Below are 22227 nucleotides of genomic sequence, written 5' to 3'. Positions count from 1 at the left end.
GTAGCTCAGTTTCAAAGACCTTGTGCTTTCCACTCCCCACTCCATTGTACTGTGTGCTCCAACTGAGATGAACAGAGACATTGTGGCATGGAATAAAAAATGACACTCGTGCTTTCTTACAAACACACACACACACACACACACAACACACACACACACACACACACACACACACACACACACACACACACACACACCAAAGTTCTTCTGAAATGGAGGTGGGTCTCAGATAGGGTGATAGTTCTGACTACAGCCACAGCTCTTCCCTTGTCCAGTTTTCAGAAACCTGAGAATTATTCTTTCAAGATGGAGACTAAGAGAACAATCTGCTGAGGAGGGTCAAGCAGGCTAGACATATACCCGATGCCCCATCACAGGCCGAAGGGGACAGTGAAGAATTCTATCCCCAGGTTCACCTATCTCCAGTCAGTCCCAAAGCCCGATGAGAGAATCCAGCATCTGTGATGAGAACAGGAAGAACGTGGCTCCATGAGCCAGGCTGAGGGGTGATGCAGACCTTTCGTTAACCAGCTGTGCGACTCTGCTGGATTAGCTCCCCTCTCTGCATATCACTTCCTGCATCCACAGACTGACCATGCAACAGCTGTGTTAAGACTCACATGACAGGGTGTCAGAGGCATTAACTGAAAAACACATGGCATGTGGCTAGCTTAATACTATCATCTCATCTCTCTCTCTCTCTCTCTCTCTCTCTCTCTCTCTCTCTCTCCCTCTCTCTCTCTCTCCTTGTGTAGTTCTATCTGTCTGTCTATGAAATATTTCATGTAGGCCAGACTGATCTCAAACTCACAATGCAGCCAAGAATGATCTTGACCCTCTCATCCTCCTGCCTCCACTCCAGATACTAGGATTCTAAGCATGTCCTGCCATGCCCAGTTAGTGCCTTTCCCAGGGCTTCATTCATGCTAGGCAAGCACTACCAGCCAAGCCACATATTCAGCCCATCCTTATTATCAGCCCCAACATCAGTATCAGTGTATCAATGTTCTACACACCAGGTTCTAAGAACTCAGTCTCAAAATGCAATCAGAACATTTAAGAAGCTGACAGGAGACCACATAACAAGAGTTGACTCTAAAGGATCTAAAGTATGTTGGGTCTTACACACACACACACACACACACACACACACACACACACACACACACACTTTGGATGTCACTAGGGATGGAAACCATAACATTACACATGCTGGGCAAGTGAGTGTTCCACCATGGAGCTATGCCTTGAGCCTCTGAAAGCAGGGTCACATAGTTCTTGCCTCATGAATAAAAGCATTTTCTGAACACTTACTATTGGCTAATGTTCTATCACTTTGCCCTGCTCCATCATGGAAAAACAGGATACAAGCATAGCAAGCTCCCACCAACTTGGGATGATGGTACCATGCTGGGGTGGACAGAGCACCACTATCAAATACAAATACCCAGAAGAGCTGGGTCTGGGGCACAGGCTTACCATCCTAGCTAATCAGGAGACTGAGGCAGGAAGATTGCAAGTCTGAGACCAGTCTTAGCTACAGAATGAGTTCAAGGCTAGCATGGGCTGCATGAGTTGCTGTCTCAAAGATGAAGGAGGGGGAGGAAGAAGAGAAGGAGGATGTTGAGGAAGAGGAAGAGGAGAAGGAGAAGGAGAAGGAGGAGGAGAAGAGAGAAAGAAAGAAAGAAAGAAAGAAAGAAAGAAAGGAAGGAAGAAAGAAAGGAAGGAAGGAAGGAAGGAAGGAAGGAAGAAAGAAACTGCCATGTATTATTAATGTATTATTAATCTGGTCACGTGCCAAGCTGTTAATGTTTCCAACATCTGGGTCTAGGGATGTTGCTAATGGTAGAGTGGTTGCCTAGCTAGCATGAATGAAGGCCTGGGTTCTATCTGCAGTACTGCAGAAAGGAGGAGAGGGGAAGAAGGAAAAAAGAGAGAAAGAGAAAGGAGGAGAGAGAAAAATGGAAGAAAGAAGGGAAAGAGAAAGAAAGAGAGGAAAAGAGAGAGGAAACGAGCAGAAGTAGGGTATAGGACACAGGAACCTTTGACGCAGGGATGAAGGAAAGTCTGTGTTGGTGTGGTCAGTTTGCAGGGGAGTTGAAGACCCCAATGCCACTACAGGAGAAAGAATGGTTTTGCTGAAGGATATGTGCAGTAGACTCCCAAGAAACTCTGTAAAACTTCAAGATACATGATGGTCTGTTCATGGTTCTCTTCCCCATCCCCTGATTTTCCAAGATGTTTAATAAAACAGGGAAAGAGATGAATTTTTAATAAAATAAATATAGGAATCTCATTGAAAAACTTTCATCCCAGTGGCCTGAGCTATTAAGGACTTTCATAAATTGAAACTACCTCATTTGGATCCTGATTCAACCTTTTCCATTTTTTCTTTCAGGATTCTCCCTTTCTTATTTTAGTGTATCCTCAGTGACTTGTTTTAAAAGGAAAAATTAGCCTCTCACTTTTTCCACTTTCATCATCTATGTTTCAGATCAAAAGCTACCTTGCTTTGAAAACGGGCTATGAATTTGCCTCTCGGCACCTTGTTAACCTCTCCTGTCAGGCTAGGATATGAGCTCTTCCCATTGCCACTGCATTTCATCTCAAAGGTCTCTGAGACTTCTTCTTTGATATAGGAGTGATGTAGACAGGATTATTTTTATTGTTTGATTTTTGAGATGGGGCTGGTGTAACTCAGGTTGGACTCTGTGGTGGTTTGATTGAGAATGGCCGCAGAGGCTCATACATTTGAATACTTGGTCTCCAGCTGGTGGAACTGTTTGGGAAGGGTTAGGAAATATGGTCCTATTGAAAGATTGTTTCCTTGGGGATGGACTTTGAGGTTTCAAAAGACTCCAGTGTTCCATTTCTGCCTCCTATTTGCATAAGTTCTAAGCTTTCCCCACAGCCATGTGTTATCCATGCCTTTGCTCTATCATGAATACTAACCATGACAGAGTCAACATGGACTCTAGCCCTCTAAAGCCATAAACCGAGATTAAATACTTTCCTTAATAAGTTGACTTGGTCATAGAGCTTAATCACAGCAATAGAAATGTAAGCAAGACATCCCCCAACTAGCTATGTATCCAAAAATAAGTTTGAACTTCTCATCCTCTTTCCTCATCCACTCAAGTGCTAGGATTATAGGCTACCATGCCTGCATTATGCAGGGCTAGAGATAAAACCCAAGGCTGTATGAATGTTAGGTAAGCATTGCACCTACTGAGCCAGATTCCCCAGCCCTAGAAATGTCATCAGTTTGCATTTCTATGTGACTGCATTTTAGAAGAGAATGTCCAACACCTTGCTATTCCATGAATGAGGCCAGAAGATTTCATCTTTTGAAATAGATTAGTTTATTCTGAGCTGAAGTTAATCACCAATTTTATGAAGGCATCTCAGAACATCTAGAGTGTGGTCTCTTCTGTATTGTATTTTGTTTTCTGAGATAAGGTCTTATATAACCCAAGCTAGCTTCAAATTTCATATGTAGCAGAGATTTTTGGTAGTCTTACTCTCCTGCCTCCACTACCCAGGTGTTAGAATCACAAGCATGTGTTACCACATCCTGCTTACAAAGTAGGCTTGGTAAAGAAGATGTCATAGGGTTGATGAGGTAGCTCAGCAAGTAAAGGTTCTTGCCACCAAGCCCGGTAACCCGAGTTCAATTCCTAGAACTGAAGATAGAACCGTTGCAAATTGTCCTTTGATTTCCACATGTGTGCCATGGTGCTTATTCTCTCTTTCCCTCCCTCCCTCCCTTATTCCTTCTCTCCCTCCCTCCCTCCTTCCCTCTCCCCGCCATACCTTTATAAGGAGTTCTAAGGTTTAATAAACTGTATAGCTGGAGTTAGGGAGCAAAGCCACGTAGACTGAAGAGTTAAATATTTCATATCTAGGAAATGCACATTCAGAGTCCTAACCCCATGTTTAAAAAAGAGAAAAAAAACTACAACTGAAACTTACCAACATTGAGTCATATGTAACAGATTGTGGCTGACATGGGATTTCATGTGCACTTCCAGCACAGAAATCCATATTTTACCCCCCACCCCCTAAAAATAACAGCAGCATGCATATCTTCTTGTGACACCGGTGAAGTCTGCTATTGCAATCAGCAGGACCTGAGGCCAGGCTTCTTAAACAGCCAGGATGTTCCTCTGCTGGGGAAGGCTGGCTGGAAGACAAAACTGACAGGTCTCTTTAACAAGCCCCAGAAAGAATATGAAGTCATTGTATTTAGCCAGCGCCAAGCAAATCTGAAAGACGATGGATCGAAGGGAATCCTTGTCCCAACCCTGTCAGCAGCTGTGGCTGCAGAAGTGGGACAGTAAATACAAAGTGACTGGGGTTCAGAAAGCGAGGCAGATCCTGGGCCACTAAACAGTGCTGACACTGCACAGAGCGCCAGGTCCTCAGATGGAGGCCAGAGCTCTAATGTTCTGCGGCCCACAACATATGCAGTCCCTGAAGGGACACGTCAGCACAGCATTTCAATGTAAAATGACACATGCCACTGCAGGCTAGAGATCCTATGGGGGAGGCAGGGCTGTACTCATCTGCTTCCCAGCAAGAATACCAGAACAGCTAGGAATAAAGAGAAGTCAATCAAAGCAGAAAGTGATAGATTTTAAAGAAACAAACAAACAAACAAAAAGGCCTAATTCTGCCAGACTTGTTTTGCTGAGTAAAGATAACAGCTTTCTGGACCATATGACTACAGCAGAAGAAATTAAATGATGGCATCGTTTCCCAAAGTTGTTAACGTCAGGTGCTCCCAGCAGCCTTAAAGGAACCGAACAGTACCAACTAATACATCTCAGTTGTGCGGACTCCTGTTCCACAACGCTAATTATGGACATAAGCCTCATCCTGAAACCTCAACCTGGGAACCTACCACCGAACTCCACCTCTCAGTGTGAAAGGAAGTAAGGTTTTAAAGTGAAAGCTTGTCTCCCTTAAAAAAGGGAAACAAAGCAAAACAGGAAGTAGATTGATTTTGCTCATGGATATTTATCTAGCCAATGTCCGTGTGCTCATCAAGGACACGTATGCAAATGCTCAGGGTAGAGCTGGAGGGATGTCTCAGCAGACAAAGCTGCATACCACCATTCCTGATGACCCTGAGTACTGGGGACCTACATGACGGAGGGAGGCCGTTGACTCTTGCAAGTTGTAGCACTGTGCGCGCTCGCTCTCTCTCTCTCTTTCTCTCTCTCTCTCTCTCTCTCACACACACACACACACACACACACCCCACACACACACACCCCACACACCACACATACCACACACACACCACACACACACACACCACACCACACCACACCACACACACACACCACACCACACCACACCACACCACACCACACCACACACACACACCCCACACACCACACCACACACACACACCACACACACACACCACACACACACACACCACACCACACCACACCACACACACACACACACCACACACACCACACACACACACCACACACACACACACCACACACACACACCACACCACACACACACACACACCACACACACACACACCACACACACACACCACACACACACACACCACACCACACCACACACACCACACACACACACACACCACACACACACCACACACACACACACACACACACACACACACACACACACACAATAAATTCTAATATAGTAATCTCTTCTTAAAGAATGTTCATGGCAGCACTATTTCTAATAGTCACGAATTAGGGGCCAGCTAAAGGGCCATGAACGGGCAACTTGGAGGCATAAGGCTTGCTGAGCCTGGACCAGCCCTAGGTTCCATGCCCAGCACTGAGAAGGGAAGTAATTAAAAGTTAGAACTATAATACATCTTCACAATCAAGGCAGCTCACAGCCCAATCAGCTTCCCAGAGAGAAATGAAATTAGCTAGGCATCCTTCATTATGGCCAGGTACCAGCAGAGTCTAGTGTCTTTGGGGATATTTAATAATAAAATACAGGTTGCCATTACTTTCCTCCAGCTGACATTGTGTTTGTGTCTAAAGTGACACCCACCTGAGAGACTGAGGACAGGGCCACCATTCAAATCCAGCATCCCCGGGATGACATACTTCTCTGTCATCAGTGCCTCTGACAGTGGACCTTGGCTGTCCCTTCCACTCACAACAGCAGCTGGCAAAACACGTGGCCTTCAACCTGCAGCCAAAGCTCCACTGGACATTCAGGGAGGGAAAGGGCCAGGCCTGGCTTCCATGCAATTCCCAGAGAATCTGTGGTTAATTATTTTTCTCTCTGTAAGCAGCTGGGTCTCCTTGAAATTTGAGTTCGTAATAATTGCTGTAATTATTATTTTAATACAAATCAGAAACTTATCAAAATATTACACCACGGATGTTACTTCTCTTTCCCACTGTGGATGGAGGGTGCTTGCCACTAGCCCTGCCCAACTCGGTGAGGATGGGGGTCAGGGCTTTTCAACACAGAGAACTGCCAGGTCTGAATGTGTGAATTCTGCCTTTAGCCACAGTAAGCTACACTCTGGTTTACACCCCAGCTTTTAATCCTGGCTTGGTGCTGTGTCTCAGTAGTTCCATCTACACAATGGGCAGATGGGACCAACTTTGTAGTAGAGGGATTTCGCAGAATGGCTCAGAGAAATGTCTCTGCTAAAAATCATCTACCGGAAATGTTGGTAAAGAGAACCCTGGCACATCAAAACTGAGCTTGTCAGGGTACATATGTAATCTCAGTGCTTAGGAGAAGGCGGATCCCAGGGTCTTGCAGGCCAGCCAGAGTTCTGAATCATAGAACTCTACATACAACAAGAGCAGAATATACACAACATTGGTCCACAGATTCCACCACACCTCAACACAAATACATGTACACCTCCCATACACACATACACCCGTCTGTGAAGCCCAGAATTGTGACATACATGTAGGCTCCCTGATCATGCCTGAGTTATGTTCCAGGGTTGCTTGTCTTATAGCTTAGGGGAATTCCTTATTCTCCCCAGGCTTCAGTCTCTCGAGGGAAATAAAGATCAGGGAATAAAGTAGGAATTGGCACAGCAGCCACTTGATAAGGCCGTTGTAAATGACTGAATGTGATAATTCCCGATAGTCTGCCTAGCATGACACACACTGACTTCTCACAGGGAGCCGCAATTGTTGCATGCTACTGTGAGAGTTAATTCAAATCTTGTCAAATGGCCCACAGAAGCTGATGATCCCTTGAAGGCGTGGTTTCCAGTGGCTCAGCTGAATGGGATGGTGTCTGTAGGAGGCGGGGCTGCACTGGAGCAAGCTAGGTGACCAGCAGCCAACCTCTTCCTACTTTCAGGCTATCATAAGGTAGGCGGCTCCCTTTACCACATTCTCCTGGCGCATCACAGGCTCAGTGCTGAAAAACCAGGTTTAGAAACTGTTCCAACCCTTGAGCCAGAGTCAATCTCCCCTGCCTTCCATGCTGCATTTCGCCACAGTAAAGGGAAGTTGACTCACACAAAACCCAACCGTGGTTTCAAGTGACACAGATAAGCAGGGTGGCCCCGGGGCAAGCTGGAAGTTCCAGCAGAAAGGAAAGTCACACCTTCCTCCTGCAAACTGTTACCTTTCCACAAACAAAAGCCAGAGTCCAGTAGTAGTAGGCACTCCAGAATAGATTAGGATTTGAAGTCAGTGATTTTGACTACCAACTCAATGTTTAGAAATTATCTGCTTCTCTCATATGAAGGAAGAGGAGAAGGAGGAAAGATGGGAGATGGGAGGTGCCAGGGAGAGCCAGGTTTGCTCCTGACTTCTGGCTTCCCCACTACTTTCCAGCATCCACTTCTGTTTGAGCATCATCTCCCCTGTAACCACCCCCAATAAACAGCTGGCTTCCTCCAGATCCTTCTGCTGGCTGACAGTTAGGAACCTTCCAAACGCTCCAGCTGCCACCAGCTTCCTGGTGTGAGGGGTGTGTGTGTGGGGGGGGGGGGTGTTAGTAACAGAAGCCAGGCCCACCTGCAAATCACTTGGTGGTTGCTGAACCCTTCCTGCATGGTCCCCACCCTCCTCAAACTGTCTTCTCTTTGCCTTCTACTTCAGAAGTGAGAAGCTAAGAGACTTAGGTGAGGGTCTAGCTTATATCAGACCCAGAGTCAAGTCACCTGCAAGCCAAAGGGGCTCCCTGTGTCTTTGACACCAGCTGTCTCTTCCCTGCGGGAGATAAAAGGCTGCATGAATGAGAGGCAATGAACAGGCTTTTATTTCATACTGAACATCTGCAAAGCCTGGTCCTCTATGAAAAAATAAAAACCAACCAACAAACACAAAACAGCTAAAAAAAAAAAGTCTGGCAAAGGGAAACAAAACAAAACAAAAAGAATTCTCATCCCATCTCTAATTGATAAAACCTCATTTCACCAGTAAAGATGAAGAGGGAAAGAATATCTTCTACATCCCCCAAAAAGGGGTATTTAATGAGGTAACCACCATATTTCTTGATCCCTCTAAGTGGGTTTTAATACCATCCTTAAATAATGTACACAGAACTCTCCATTACAAAGCTGTTGTTTATTTTATGAACGCCAGTGTGGTTGAGTGTGGTTGAGTGCCGAGACGTTGTGAAATGATCTCTCGCTGTCCTTGGGTTTTCCTCCCTCCCCACCTCCCTCCTCTTGAGATGACTAGGTGCCCCCATTGTCCTTAAGAGTCGCTGCTGACATCTACGTGGGATGTCCAGGTTCTGTTGCCCGGGGCTCTGAATTGCATGCAGTTGTGGTTCTGGGTTAAGTTAATGCAGTGGTTTACCAGTCTGTCCGGGGACCCATTCATCACAGCTGACTCTGGGTTCAATACGTAGCGGACCGAACAGAGGGCATGGATTCAACAGGAGGCACGAGTCCCAGAGAGTCACAGGAAGTGCTGGGAACTAAATGGAGGAGGACAAACCTGGGAGTCCTCCATGGGGGTCTGTATAAAAGCAACAGAGCCATGAAAACCCTCTCTCTCAGCAGGCCTAGTTCACTCCCCTCCAACAGCCCAGAGCTTGGTTCTTCTTAGTGTCTGCCCCAAACCTTTTCCATTGAGACCTCAGAACAAAACAGCGCAGCTATGTGTTCATTTCTCTCTGTGTGTGTGTATTCACGTACAGAGATAGGTGTTTTCGGGAGTAAGAGGGCAACCCCGGTAGTGTTCCTCGGGTACCATGATGTTTGAAGCAGTCTCTCACTGGGCAGAGCTCACCTATTTGGCTGGCTGGACAGTGAACCCCAGGGATTCAACTGTCCCTGCCTCCCCAGTTCACTACATCTGTTTGAGGTTTGAGGGGAGGGGGTTTGTCAATTGTTTGTGTTTTGTTTTGGTTTGTTTGCTTGTTTTGTTTTTTTTTAAATGGGTTCTGCAGATCAAATTCAAGCCTTCACGCTTGTGTGGTAAGCACTTGACAGACTGAGCCATCTCCACACCCTGGCATAGGTATCATCAGAACAGCCAACAATCTCCAAACAGGTTAATGGACGTTTACAAAATGTGTATGTCTTTGACAGTCTTTCACCAAACTCAGTTAGGACCCAGTTAAAACCGGGTTGCAACTATGATGTTTATAGACTGGTAGGTAAATTCTTTCTACTTTCTTGTCACATTTTTTACAAGTGAGGCCACAAGAGCATTGAGGCTGGCACTTTGATGGCCTGGCTAGATGTATACATTTTCCCTAATATGCATTTTTAAATACACAAAGCATTATTAGTATTTTTAAATCTGCCACTCAAGAAGTGGGGGAGAGATGCACCGGCAAAGTCACAGGTGCTGTTTCTTGGTCTGAGTGTGGGAGTCTTGGGCGTGCTCAGTTTGTGACCCATTCACTGGACTGTACACAGTGAAAGGAGAAGGGAGAGAGAAAGGAAGAGAGTCAGAACACAGAGCAGTTAGATGAACATAAAAATCTGAGAACTGTGAAAATGTCATGCAGATGTGACTAGACACAGCCCTTGGTACACAGCTATCATAGCTTTAATTGTTTTTCCTTTTTCTGTGCTAGGAATGGAAGTCAGCTGCGTTCCCAGCCCTCAAACTTCAGCATGAGAGCTGTCAGCCCTCCTGAAAGCCCTGGGGAATTGACATTAGTGTCTGCAGAGTATTTGGGACTCGGGCAGCCAGTTTGGAACTCTTCTAGCAAAAAGCATCCTTCCAAAATATTTCCTCACCCTAAAGTTAGCGAAATAACCACCAAAAGTGAACATAACTAACTGCTCCCCCCAAACTCTGCCCTCCTCCAGATGCGCATTGTTCTCTCCCCAACACTGTTGCCTTCGCTCTTCAGTAACATAGATTATATTCCATTGTGATTATTCTGCTTGTGCATCCTCCTGCGTTCCAACCATGGCTAGCAGCAAATGGGTCCCACATTTTACACAGTGCCTGACTCACAGCAGAAACTCAGGAATCAATGTGGCTAGTTTGTGAATGCACGCTTCCTCTTGTGAATTTCATTCATGCATGCATTCATTCAATCACTTAATCATTAGGGAGGAGAGCTCCCCGGACCCCACTCTGAGACAGGAGCCCCAGCATCCACTCCATGGGGCATTCTGAGTGCCCTAACACTTGCTTCTTTATTTCCAGGTTTGAGCTCTGTGACCCAAGGAGAGAGTAGGGTTTACAGGCATCATCAGAGGAAATCCAGAAAGATTCAGAGGTGAAAGTCAGACATCTTTGATAGAGCTATGACCCAAGCCAAGGGGTCTACTGGTCCTTTTTCTTCAAAAACTCCCAACTTCCCAGTGCCCACCTCTGTAGTGTAAGGACATATGGAACACATACGTGGATGGTGGGGGTAGGGCAGGGATTCTAGCTATCCTGCTGACACGAAGTGGAAACTTCACCAAACTGCCGAATGCAGGATTTCATTTCATCCTTGAGGTTCGACTTCTGAGTAACCTGGTGTTTGAGAGAATTTGTATACTCTGGGGCTCCACTACCTCCCTTCACACAGAGGGCACTTGAAAAATAGTTGCAGTAATGACCGGCATGTGGCTACTCTCAGCCATCCACAATGATCACAAATTTCTAGCAAACAGGTGGCAAAATGATTAGATGAGTTACTCAGTGAATGAGTTTTTAAAAGTGATCTTGAGAGAGGGATCTAAGAATTGAAGAGTTCAGGGTATGACCATTTCCAGCTTGGCCATTCATAACAAACAAAATGTGACACAGGACAGATAGGCCTTTTCGACATTTAAAAGAACTGAATTAGTCCACACAGCCTTATGGCACTTAATGTATGGGTCAATTTCTAATTCCATGAATGGTTGGGGTGAATGCAAAGACAGACAGAAGGGTAGATGGATGGATCATACATGTATATGTAAATGAATTGAGGTTGGATAGATAGAAAAATAGATATGCAATACATGTGTGGTTAAATGCATGGGTGGATGATGGATGGAAGGATGGATGAATGGATAAATGAGTGGCTATGTGAATGTATATATATGTGTATGTATATATATGTATGTATATATGTATAGGTGAGTGGATAGGTAGATGGATGGATAGGTGGGTTGGTGGGTGGGTAGATGGAAAAATGGCTGGGTAGATGGATGGATAGGTGGGTGGATGGGTAGACAGATAAATGGATGGATGAATGGGTGGGTGGGAGGATGAGTGGATGGATGGATGGATGGATGGATGGGTGTATAAATGGACGGATGATGAAATGATGATGCAGAGATGAATGGGTGCATATATGAAGGCAAAACAGATATTGATGATGGGCCAGGATTACCTTTTATTACCAAGGCCTATGAGGCCACAGAGTTTCAGACAAGGAAACTGAGCCACAAGTAAGTAAAGACAATATCATAGCCTGGCCTATATCACAAATGGTGCAGAATCTGCCTCTTGGGCTGCAATTGGCTAGCCACACTTTCTATTCTATAGGTTCAGCCTTTCAACTACAGGATGGGGAGCTTAGACTTCATGAGTGGAACAGACTAGTCCTTTGGTCAGGAGGTTATGAACTTGTAGGAGACTGGAAAGCTTCTGAGCCCCTTGATGACACTAATTGTCATTTCCATTTTACCAGAGAATACCTTTCTCTTATATACAAGAGGTCATATCTCATCTAAGCCTAGCAGAGAAGAATGTTCAGCTGGTGAACTGCTTGTGATTGTAATTCTAATCCTCCCTTGCCAGCTACGCTCCTCCTGCAGAAGGGCTTGGAGCATCGGATGGATGGATTCCTTCATTCATTAACTCGTTCATTTGTTTGTTCATGGATACATGGATGATGAGATGGATGGGCTGACGGATGGATGAATGGCTAGGTGAATAGATGTATGTAAGTATACAGGGATAAATGGAATGAAACGGGGCTAAAGACAAAGGTTTACCAGCAGTGTACTAGACAGAGCCCCATACACAATCTTTGTAGTCACCACCCTTCAACTCCTAGCTTGGACTCTTTTCAGAAATTTAACTTTCACCCAATTCATTTTACAGGGCTGTTATTTGTAACCAATAAAAACGGAGATGAGACACCAGCCTTCACTTGTAGGCTGGTGTGAAAGATTCAGTAGGAGTAGAGCTGTCTAGTCAATCCACAGTTGTCTGATACAAGATAAATACTCAAGAACACTCGCTCCCCTCCTTGGCACTGCCATACCATCATTATCACACAGTTGTCATGTGAGCGCATCTCCGGCAGGAAACGGTTACATCAACGGTGACTTTACAGCCCAGCTTCACAGGAAAGATCTCCAAATAGAAACAGAAATACATCTTAGCACCCTGCTTCATTGGTATCCCCTGACCCATTAGCCCAGATAAGCCAGGGTCACCTGACTGGGACAAGCCTGATTTCAGTAGGAACAAATCCCCTTCATTGCCTTCAAGAGGCCTGAGTGAATGAGGAGAGACTCACAAAAGAATTAATTGAGAATGAGTTCCCATCTTTCTCCATGTGGTCAGGGATCTGTGCTTCTAGACTCTGGGACTGATCGATGCCAGTCTCCCTCCCCAGTGGTACACCCACCTGCCTCTACTCCCTACCTTCTTGTAACTCTTTGGTTGGTGATGGAAGGATGAGCAAACCATGAGGACCACAGAGGAACAACCCAAGGAGTTTCTGCAGGCAAATAAGTAAGTAACGCCTGTTGCAAGAGGAAGGAAGTGCCTGCGTGGATTGCATGTTCACGAGATAACTCCTCCTGTGATGGCCCAGGCCATGGGATCCTCCAGAGATAACAGTTGGACAGTTGAACTGGAGAGTGGAGTGGCAGGAACAGGGGTGAGGACATTTTGCACCGGTCTGGAAACCTTACACAACCTCCCCCTGTCCCTTGTCCCTCGTCCTGAATCCAGGACTCCCTGTCTGCAAAGACTCTGGTCAGCTATTCTGTAGTGTGTTTCACTAGAGGCCACACTGCTTTCTTCCTTTTCTGGAGCCATAAAATCCTGTCTTCATACGACATGCGGAGTAAGGTTGCAACACGGTAGAAAGCAGGATGAGCAAGTCTACATACCCAACATGGGGCTGGAGGAATGAGCGTCACACTGTGTCATACTTAATAGTTTATCAAACTCAAGAATTGTGTTAAAAGGGTAGTTTTTGGTGTTCTCCTCATACAAACAAGAGGCAGACATGGTATAAGGGATGTGTTCATTTGTTGGACTAAAGAAACCTTTTGCTGTCATCACTGTTACTTTCTTTTGTTTCGTTTTGTTTTTCTGTGTGTATGTCAAAGCACCTTGCTGGACTCTAAAGACACAAAACAAAATCTTGCCTCTGGGGTTTGGCATTTTGTTGGGATTCGTGGAGTGATGGGATGCTAAGGTCAGAAGGCGACCTCTGCAAGGCCTTAGCCATCAGAGAATGTAGAGTAGACCATTCGGAGTGTGGGAGGCCTGGGTTCAGACCTCAGCTTTGCAGCTAACAACTGTGCTGTTCGCATCGTTCTTCAGGGATCTGGTTCTTAAGAGTCTGCACACTTTTAGGAATCTGTTAACACAGAAGAATGGCTTTCAAGAAGCATATGGCTGCATGAGGGGGTTTGGAAAAGCTGTACAGACGAGGAGCTCAGGACTTGGGACAGCACTGGGCAAGAAGCAGCCTGGGATTGCTTCCCAGTCTCTTCATCTATGTGAGCACAGCAGCAGCCTCGCCCCACAGTGCTGGGAGTGTCCAGAGACGTGGGGAGATGGCGTCTGTGGAACTCTGTTTTTAAGTGTGACCTGTACTACAACTAGTAAGCATAAGACCAACGACTCCTAGTTGGGTACCCTCCTCAGTTTCAACTTTGCATGAAACGCGTAACAGAACGTCCTGCTTCCTAGAGTGGAGGTGTAGACAGAGGAATAGAGTGATTCAGAGACACAGACAGATAGACAGATAGGCAAGCAGGCAGTCCCATACAGACACACACACACACACACACACACACACACACACACACACACACACAAACATACACACACATTCATATACACGCATATTCATACTGGGTAGGAATTTGGTGGAATAAGCTTCATGAATGCAAAATACCAAAATAATGTCAGGCATACAGCCAATAATCAATGAATATTACTCTTCTCTCTACCTCACTCTGTCCTGTTCCAAGGCTGGCCCACACCAAAAGACGCTCAAGCATTCTACTGCAGAATTTCACTCAAAAGCTATCGCAATTGAGTAACTTTGAAAAGGCAAATGTTTATTCCAAACACCCTAGCTTTCCTTCTGAGAAAACAGCTGACACTGGAGCATCAGCCTGTGGCCAGAGCAAACCAGTTCTCACCAATCAGTCAGTACCCTTCTCCCTCTGCACACCACAGAGGTAGCTTCAAGTTGCAGAAAAGCAGAGAGAGACCTGCCCAGGCCATGGAGACAAGACAGTGAAAATCTGGGATCTGACCCTCTGTAGATCAGAGGATATCCTATTGACTCTTAAATTTGTCTTGGGCCTATCACGTGTCCCAGGCATGGTGGGACACAGCTATGATCCCAGCACTGAGGAGATGGTGAGAGACAGCGTTCGGGAGCTCAGGAGTGTGTCAGCCTGGTGGAATCAGTGAGCTTCAGGTGCAGTGAAAGACCTCGCTTCTCTTCTGTCCCTTTAATTGGTTTTTGTGACAGGTGGTACTGGTTATGTATTCATTTCACTTTCTCCAAAGTCTTTGCCTTTTGTTGTGGTAGACAGTCATGAGGAATGAAGAGATAAGCTGGAGATGGCTCAGCAGTTAAACACACTGGCTGTTCTCCCTGAGGTACTAAGTTCAATTCCCAGCACCCACATTGCAGCTATGACGATAGATTCATGGTGGTCTGATGCCCTCTTCTGTTGTGCAGGTGTAAACGCAGACACAATACTCATACATCTTGAAAAAGAAAAAAAAATGAAGGAAGAGATGTGGCGCTGGGAGGTGACTCGGTTTGTAAAGTGTTTACAGCACAAACATGAGGACCTGAGTTGGATCTCCAGCACTCTAGTAAAAAGCCAGCCATGGAGGAACACATCTATGATCCCAGCACCGAGGAGGTGGAACAGACAGATCCTGGAGCTCACTGGTGAGGCGGCCTGGTGGAACCAGTGAGCCTCAGGCTCAGCCAGACTCCTTGTTTCAAAAATTAAGCTTGACAGTGATAGAGGAGGCTTCCCATGTTGATCTTTGGCCTCTACACATGCACACCTCTGCACACATATACCCAGATGCATACACCCACATGTCCACATGAACACACACACACACACACACACACACACACACACACACAGGCAGGCAGGGTCAGGGGGAGAATAAAAAGGGAGAGAGATTTTAAAGAACAATCTGAAGGCTGGAGGAACTCCGCCCTGCACAGTTATATGGGGTGGGGTGGCATCTTAGATTCTCTGCACAGAGATTTGCAACCCCTCTCTCTCATTGCCGGCAGTTCAGAGTAGACGGGTAGAGTCTTATTACAGAGGTAGGCTTAAGAATAGTCTGCATTCTCAGTTCAGTGGTTTGCTGCTGGCATTCGCCAATGTATTCGTTGAGGGAATCAGAGAAAGGACTGGAAGAGCTTGAAGGGGCTCGAGACCCCTTATGAACAACAATGCCAACCAACCAGAGCTTCCAGGGACTAAGCCACTACCCAAAGACTATACATGGACTGACCCTGGACTCTGACCTCATAGGTAGCAATGAATAGCCTAGTAAGAGCACCAGGGGAAGGGGAAGCCCTTGGTCCTGCTAAGACTGAACCCCAAGTGAACGGGATTGTTGGGGGGAGGGCGGTAATGGGGGGAGGATGGAGAGGGGAACACTCATATAGAAGGGGAGGGGAAGGGGCTAGGGGGATGTTGGCCTGGAAACCAGGAAAGGGAATAACAATCGAAATGTAAATAAGAAATACCCAAGTTAATAAAGATGGAGAAAAAAAAGAATAGTTTGCATTGTAAGTCAGACACACACACACACACACACACACACACACACACACACACACAGATATCAACTTTCTATGCTAACTTAAATCATTATTTTTTTTTCCTGTCAAGAACATGGATCAAAGTCAAACAATCCCCAGAAAATAAGAATTTTAAGCCTCAGTTGGCCTCCTGTTTAAAAATTAGCAAGCGACTCACCATCCAAGCTTTTAAAGGATTTTTTAAATGAGCTAATAGCCTAGAGAGAATAGGAAAGTGACTACATGCATACATGCATACCCATGAAATGTCCTACCTGTTAAATGCTCTGAAACGCAAATTTTCCAAGCATAGGCATGACATGAGGAGTGGAAATTCTAAACCTGCTTCATATGACAGGTCACAGTTAAAATGCAGGCACAAATCATGTACAAAATTACCTTTAGGCCATGTATATAAGATATGTATATAGCATACAAATGAATTGTTCAAGCCAGGTGTGGGTGCGCATAGCTGTAATCTCAGAAGCATCATGATTTAGACATTAGTCTGAGTTACACAGCAAGACAAGAAAAAAAGGGGACCAGGAGGAAGAGAAACAGGAGGAAAGAAAAAATGAGAGAGAGAGAAAGGAGAGAGAGAAGGAAAGAAAATAATAATTTTGTTTAATTACTTTGTGTGCTTAATCTTGGGTCCCATCCCATCTTTTTATTTACATGCTAATATCCCAAAGTATCTTTCGAAATCCAAATTTTGAAACACTCCCCCATTCAAAGTATTTCAGATAATGAACATCTGGCCTGTATTTATTATCTTATTATTAAATTAGATGACTACTACTTATCTATTTTATTTAGCATTTCCAGTGTGTGGTAAAGCAGACGGCATTATATCTGCAGCAAGATAAATATCGCTCAAGGATGCACACTTCTGCATACAAAGTGTCATGCTTTGCTCAGACAAAATGTTTCACTGGAAGTGTGGAGGAGACAAACCGGCCATCAAAACACTCTCTGTTCTCTCTGCAAACATTTAGACGGAAAGGAAAGCTTTGCCTCCAACGCCACTGGAACCTTCGTCCAAAGTCACTGCTAATGTCTGCAAGAGTTATCTGAGTAATGTGAAGAATGAGGGATCTCTGCAGAAAAACATCAGCATTTCAAAGGGGCCAGACCATCCAAAACCAGCCTTCTAGTGTAAGCCTGCAGCTGCAGCGGGCAAGGACACTGAAAAACTAGATTCCTTAAAGGAATCTTCCTAAGTACCTTGAGTGACAGTGTATCTCAGGACACAAGTGACAAATGGTGGGACTACGGGATTTTAGCAAGAGAGAGGAAAATATGGGTATGACATCCACGGGCATAACTTTCATTTCCTCCCAAGTCTATTAAAGAACTTCTGCTGGCTGATCTTTCTGACAGTCCCCTCACCCCTGACTACTTTCCCTCATCTACAGCTCAGTGCTCTCTGTTTTATATTCCGAGACTACAGTGAAGTTCGTTTCTTACTGAGGCCCAGAGAAAACGCCCCGCTACAGAACTCAGCTGTAATCTGCATCAAACTAACACATGAAAGCTCAGGGATGCTGAGAGGAAAGGGAGATAGATACTAGCAAACCTGCGCAGGGATGCTCATCTCACCGCCATCCTCGAACACACCCTCTGGCCCTGCCTGCGTACAAACCTGAGTGCTCCTTCCTCTCTTAAGTAAGTGCCTCCAGTGCCCAGTCACAGGTACAGTCTCTGTACCTAGATGCTGCTCTCCAAACATAAAAGGCGTGATCATAGTTCAGAAGTTGGGAGAGGGAGAAAGCTACCAGGAGAAGCAGATAGGTCTGCATTAGGAGATACTCTAGTCATAATGGCTGCTCGACACCCTTTGCCACACACTCACCCAAGCCATGGTTGTTCACCCTACCCTACCCCAGCCTGACACAAAGCATGACACAGAGACAAACACCACTGACCAAGCATACACTTCCATGGTATTTGCAGAAGTCATCTGGAAAAAATCACAGGAAGCATGTGTGTGGGGGGGTGAACATGCATGTGTGTGCACAAGTGTGTGTGTGCCACTTCTGAATGCCAGCCTGAATCCCTCTGCAGCATTGTGCATGCAGTAAGCCCAGGCAGAGTCCAGAAATGAATGGCATGTTTCAAGGGCCACCGTGGTCCTTAGCAGTCTGTGGCTCTCTCTGCCTGTATCCCAAGCTCCAGCTCTGAAGGACTTTGGGAACAGCCTGCCCCCTTCTGGTCTCCTTGAGCTCCACGAAAGGGCAGGGGTTGGGGTGGGCACACCTTGAGGAGGACAAGCAGACCCCTAGTTCTAGCCAGCTAGCACACTGCAGCTCCTGGGGATGGATGTGAGAAAGGAGGACGACGAGAGGAGAGTGAGAGTGACGTGCATAGGACAAAAAGTCCAGGAGCAGCAATTAGACTGGACAGTTGAGAACTACCAGGAATGGGAAAGTGAAAGAAAACAGAATGAAATGTATATATGCCTACATGAGAAGCTAAAGAAATGGAGACACTGGAGGATGCGGGTGGGAGGACATTCCCGAATGCACGGATAAAAGTAAATCTGCAGACAAGCTCCACTGCTAGGACTGGAGATCTAAAAACAAGTTTTAAAGGGGAAGTGGCACCCTGCCACCCACCTTCCCCATTCCAGACCCAATGTGACTGGGCTAGGGCATGAGAGATGACTCCTAGGTGAACACACATGGAGGGGTTGTGCATCGCTGCTCAGAACATCGGGGAGTTATAGAGAAATCAGCAGTTGGTTTCTTTCCCTCCCTTCGCCCTAATCTCAACAGGTGGTCTATGTACCCTGAAGGTACCTCCTGAAGCCCGTTTGCAAAAGGTACAGCGAATCCCCTGGTCCCATCCCCACCCTGTCTGTTTCCACACTGAGCCAACACTACATGCTCTTAGTTCCTCCCACCTCCCAGTAGGTCTCCAATTTCAGAAAAAACATGTAATAGCATTTTTTTTTCAGTTGGAACACATGATCAACTCCGGGAGTTCAAATGCAGTGAGTGCCTGGGTCCCCTTGGCTGTAAAAAAGGCTTGGAGACATTGAGAATTCTCAGGTCCTCATCCACAAGTCTCACCTCGGCTGAGGGCAAGACTTCTCCCTGGTAGCTACAGAACAGCCAAATGCTCTGTCAGATCAAGTCCTGAGACTGCTTCAGCTCACAAACACAAAGAGCTGCGCTCGGGCATCAAGGGTCAAGACAGTCCCGAAGAACTTAAGCACGTCAGAAAGCACTTCTGACCCGGCTGGCTGTGTAACTGTGTCTAGGCAGTGTTCAGCAAGAGCTGAGGAGTGACAAGCAATAACAAGGACTGTTCCCTCCCTACAGATCCTAGAAACACTCCCCTGGCGGCTACTGTCCTTCAGATGCTGGGCAGTTCTCTGCGGAGAACCAGCATGATGAACAGAGTCACGTGGCATATCACATCAGCCCAAAGACAGACAGACACTATTCCCATGCAGAGCACAGACCCTGTACAGTAGTTAGGGACTCAGACCTCCGCCCCTCCCCCCACCCCCCAGCTCAGAAAAAGGTGAAACCGATGTCCCGAAGGAAGTTGGGGATAGAGGAGGAAGAAAAGCTGGTGCCCCACCTAGCCAACCAGATGGTACTAGTAGAACTGTGGAAGACAGTTTAAGAGCCCTGACTATGCACATCAAGAAAAGCAAAGCACACTGGGAGGTGTGGTGATAGTGTGGCCAGTCAGCCAGACAGTAAGTGTAACTGGCCACCCATGTCAAGTCAGATACAGCCAGATGGGACCAAGGGGCAGTACTCTGAAGCTGCAAGTCCTGGAGGAGGTGAAGTCAGGGAGGGCAAGAGATGGCAAGGTTAGGGACTAAGGAAGTTGGGCACTGGAAGAAGCAGACACCCAGCGGGGAAAACAGGACCCAAAGTCAGATCAGGCACGCAGGACCCAGTGTTGATTTGGGCACCAGGGATATGGTGGAGGACTTGACACACTCATTCCGGGTCTCTTCTCAGTCCAAAGCAAACAGCTCAGACCAAAGAGGCTGCGTGGAGAACTACCCTTGAGCAGCGGCTGAGGATCCGGTCACGATCCAATGCACGCACTCGAGTGGGGAGTGAGACATCAACGCCCCCACCCAGAGAGCAAGTAGGAAGCCCAGAAAGAGTGATAGGGAACAGGACCCCCTAGAAAGCAAGTCTCTTCTGGAGCTCACTTTCCAGACCCCAAGGGGGCGGTCCTCAGACTCCGCACAGAGCAGCGCAGCTCAGTGCACGACCCTGCAGCTGCCCAGGGTAACCAGGGCAGCCAGAGGCAGCCAGAGGCAGTCAGGAAGCAGAGTCCCTTCGGAAATCGGGACTTGGGTGGCCAAGACCAATGGGAGGCGTGGGTAGGTTCGCCCATCTGTATCTCTGTCCGCGCGGCTCGCGATCCCCTTCCCAAAGGGCACCTTACCCTCGCCCGGGCGGCTAGTGCCCCGCGGCTGGCAGGCTGCTGTGCGCGGGCTCCTCCGGGGCCGCCTCCCCGTGCTCCTCCTCCGCCGGCTCGGCCTCCAGGTCCTCCGCGGGCTGCGGGCAGATGGGCAGCCAGGTCCCTGCGCTCCCGGCGCGGGGCCGCGGGCTGCTGCTGCTGCTGCTCCGCTGCTCCCGCCGCTGCCCCCGCGCGCCGCTGCTCTCCAGCCCCGGAGTCCAGGCTGCTGAAATTCCACACCACCAGCGTCTGCAGCAGCAGCACCATGAGCGCCGCCAGCAGCGCCGAGTGCGAGCGCCGCGCCAGCCTCCGAGCGCACGGCGCCGCCACCATCTTCCGCGGCGGCCCGGGGCGAGCGGGGTGCCGGGACACCCCGGTGCGCGCTCTATCCCGGGGGCTCCGCGCTCGGGCCCCGCCGTCGTCGCCCCGGCTCGCCGCTGCTCCTCCTCCTGCTCCTCTCCTCCACCACCTCCTCCTCCCTTTCCTCCTCTGCCGCCGCCGCCGCCGCCGCCGCCTCCACCGCCGCGGCGCGGAGTTTTCAGACGGGCAGGGACCCGGACGTCACCAGGAGGAGGGGAAGGCGGGAGGCGGGCGCGGGGAGGCCGCGGAGGGGGCGCGGCGCGCGCACGCAGGGACAAGGCTCGGGGAGGGAGCTGGCCCCGCGCGATTCCCTTCTCCCTGGGCCAGGGTCCCCAACCCACTCCCCAGGGTTCTAGGGCAGGCGTTGCGGGTACCAAGACTGGGGAAGGGGCCACCAGGGACGCTGGCCTTGAGTAGAGGGCGGGGCCTGGAGGAGGAGCCGAGGGCAGCGTGGGGAGGAGAAGGTGAGGGAGGGGGTGGGGGCGAAGGAAGCAGACAGACACCCCCCAGAACAGGCGTGGGAGCAAGGTAGGGGTGTGAAAAGGCCGGTACAAGGCGTAGAGAGAGGGAAAGTGGAGGATAGACAAGTCAACAAGGCAGTTCAGCTTGCGTTGGTCAGGAAAAGGGAAAGAAGGGTCCCGAGACCCTGTGTTCCAAGTGGCAGAAAACTGGAGGCGGAGTTGAAGGAGGCGCGGAGTTTTCTGTCCCGGGATCTTTGGCTGCACTGAGAAAACCTTGGCAGGTGGAGATGGGAGAAAACGTAGGAGTGTCACAGGTCCTGGCTCTTGTGCAGCCCGGGATTCCTGGATCACTGACTGAAACGATGGGAGAAGGTTCTCAATGACTCTCCGAGGTTAATCAGCACAAGCACTGTGACTTCTGAGTCACCCCCCACTCCAGGGCCAACCAAAGATTCAGGGCTCACTGACTCACTTCTCTGGTCCCCAAGGACTCACAATCCAACATCCTCCAAATCCAGTTGGCAAGTGGATG

The 22227-nt window shown here is 47.8% G+C and overlaps 1 protein-coding gene across 2 annotated transcripts in view; it reads right to left on the bottom strand.

Moving 5' to 3' along the window:
• Xylt1 (xylosyltransferase 1) overlaps window positions 1-21380 on the bottom strand; it is a 286510-nt gene extending 265130 nt beyond the window's left edge. The window contains exon 1 of one of the 2 annotated variants that reach the window (XM_087586867.1): window positions 20860-21380. In XM_087586867.1, coding sequence (XP_087442993.1) covers window positions 20860-21207 — 348 coding nt within the window. In that variant the 5' untranslated portion in view covers window positions 21208-21380. 2 annotated transcript variants of the gene reach the window in all.
• Between the last annotated feature and the right edge of the window lie 847 nt (window positions 21381-22227).

Source organism: Rattus norvegicus, chromosome 1 (genome assembly GCF_021556685.1).
Source record: "Rattus norvegicus strain SHRSP/BbbUtx chromosome 1, alternate assembly SHRSP_T2T, whole genome shotgun sequence".
In the NCBI taxonomy this organism is placed as follows: domain Eukaryota; kingdom Metazoa; phylum Chordata; class Mammalia; order Rodentia; family Muridae; genus Rattus; species Rattus norvegicus.
This window is presented reverse-complemented; position numbering and strand designations above follow the sequence as displayed.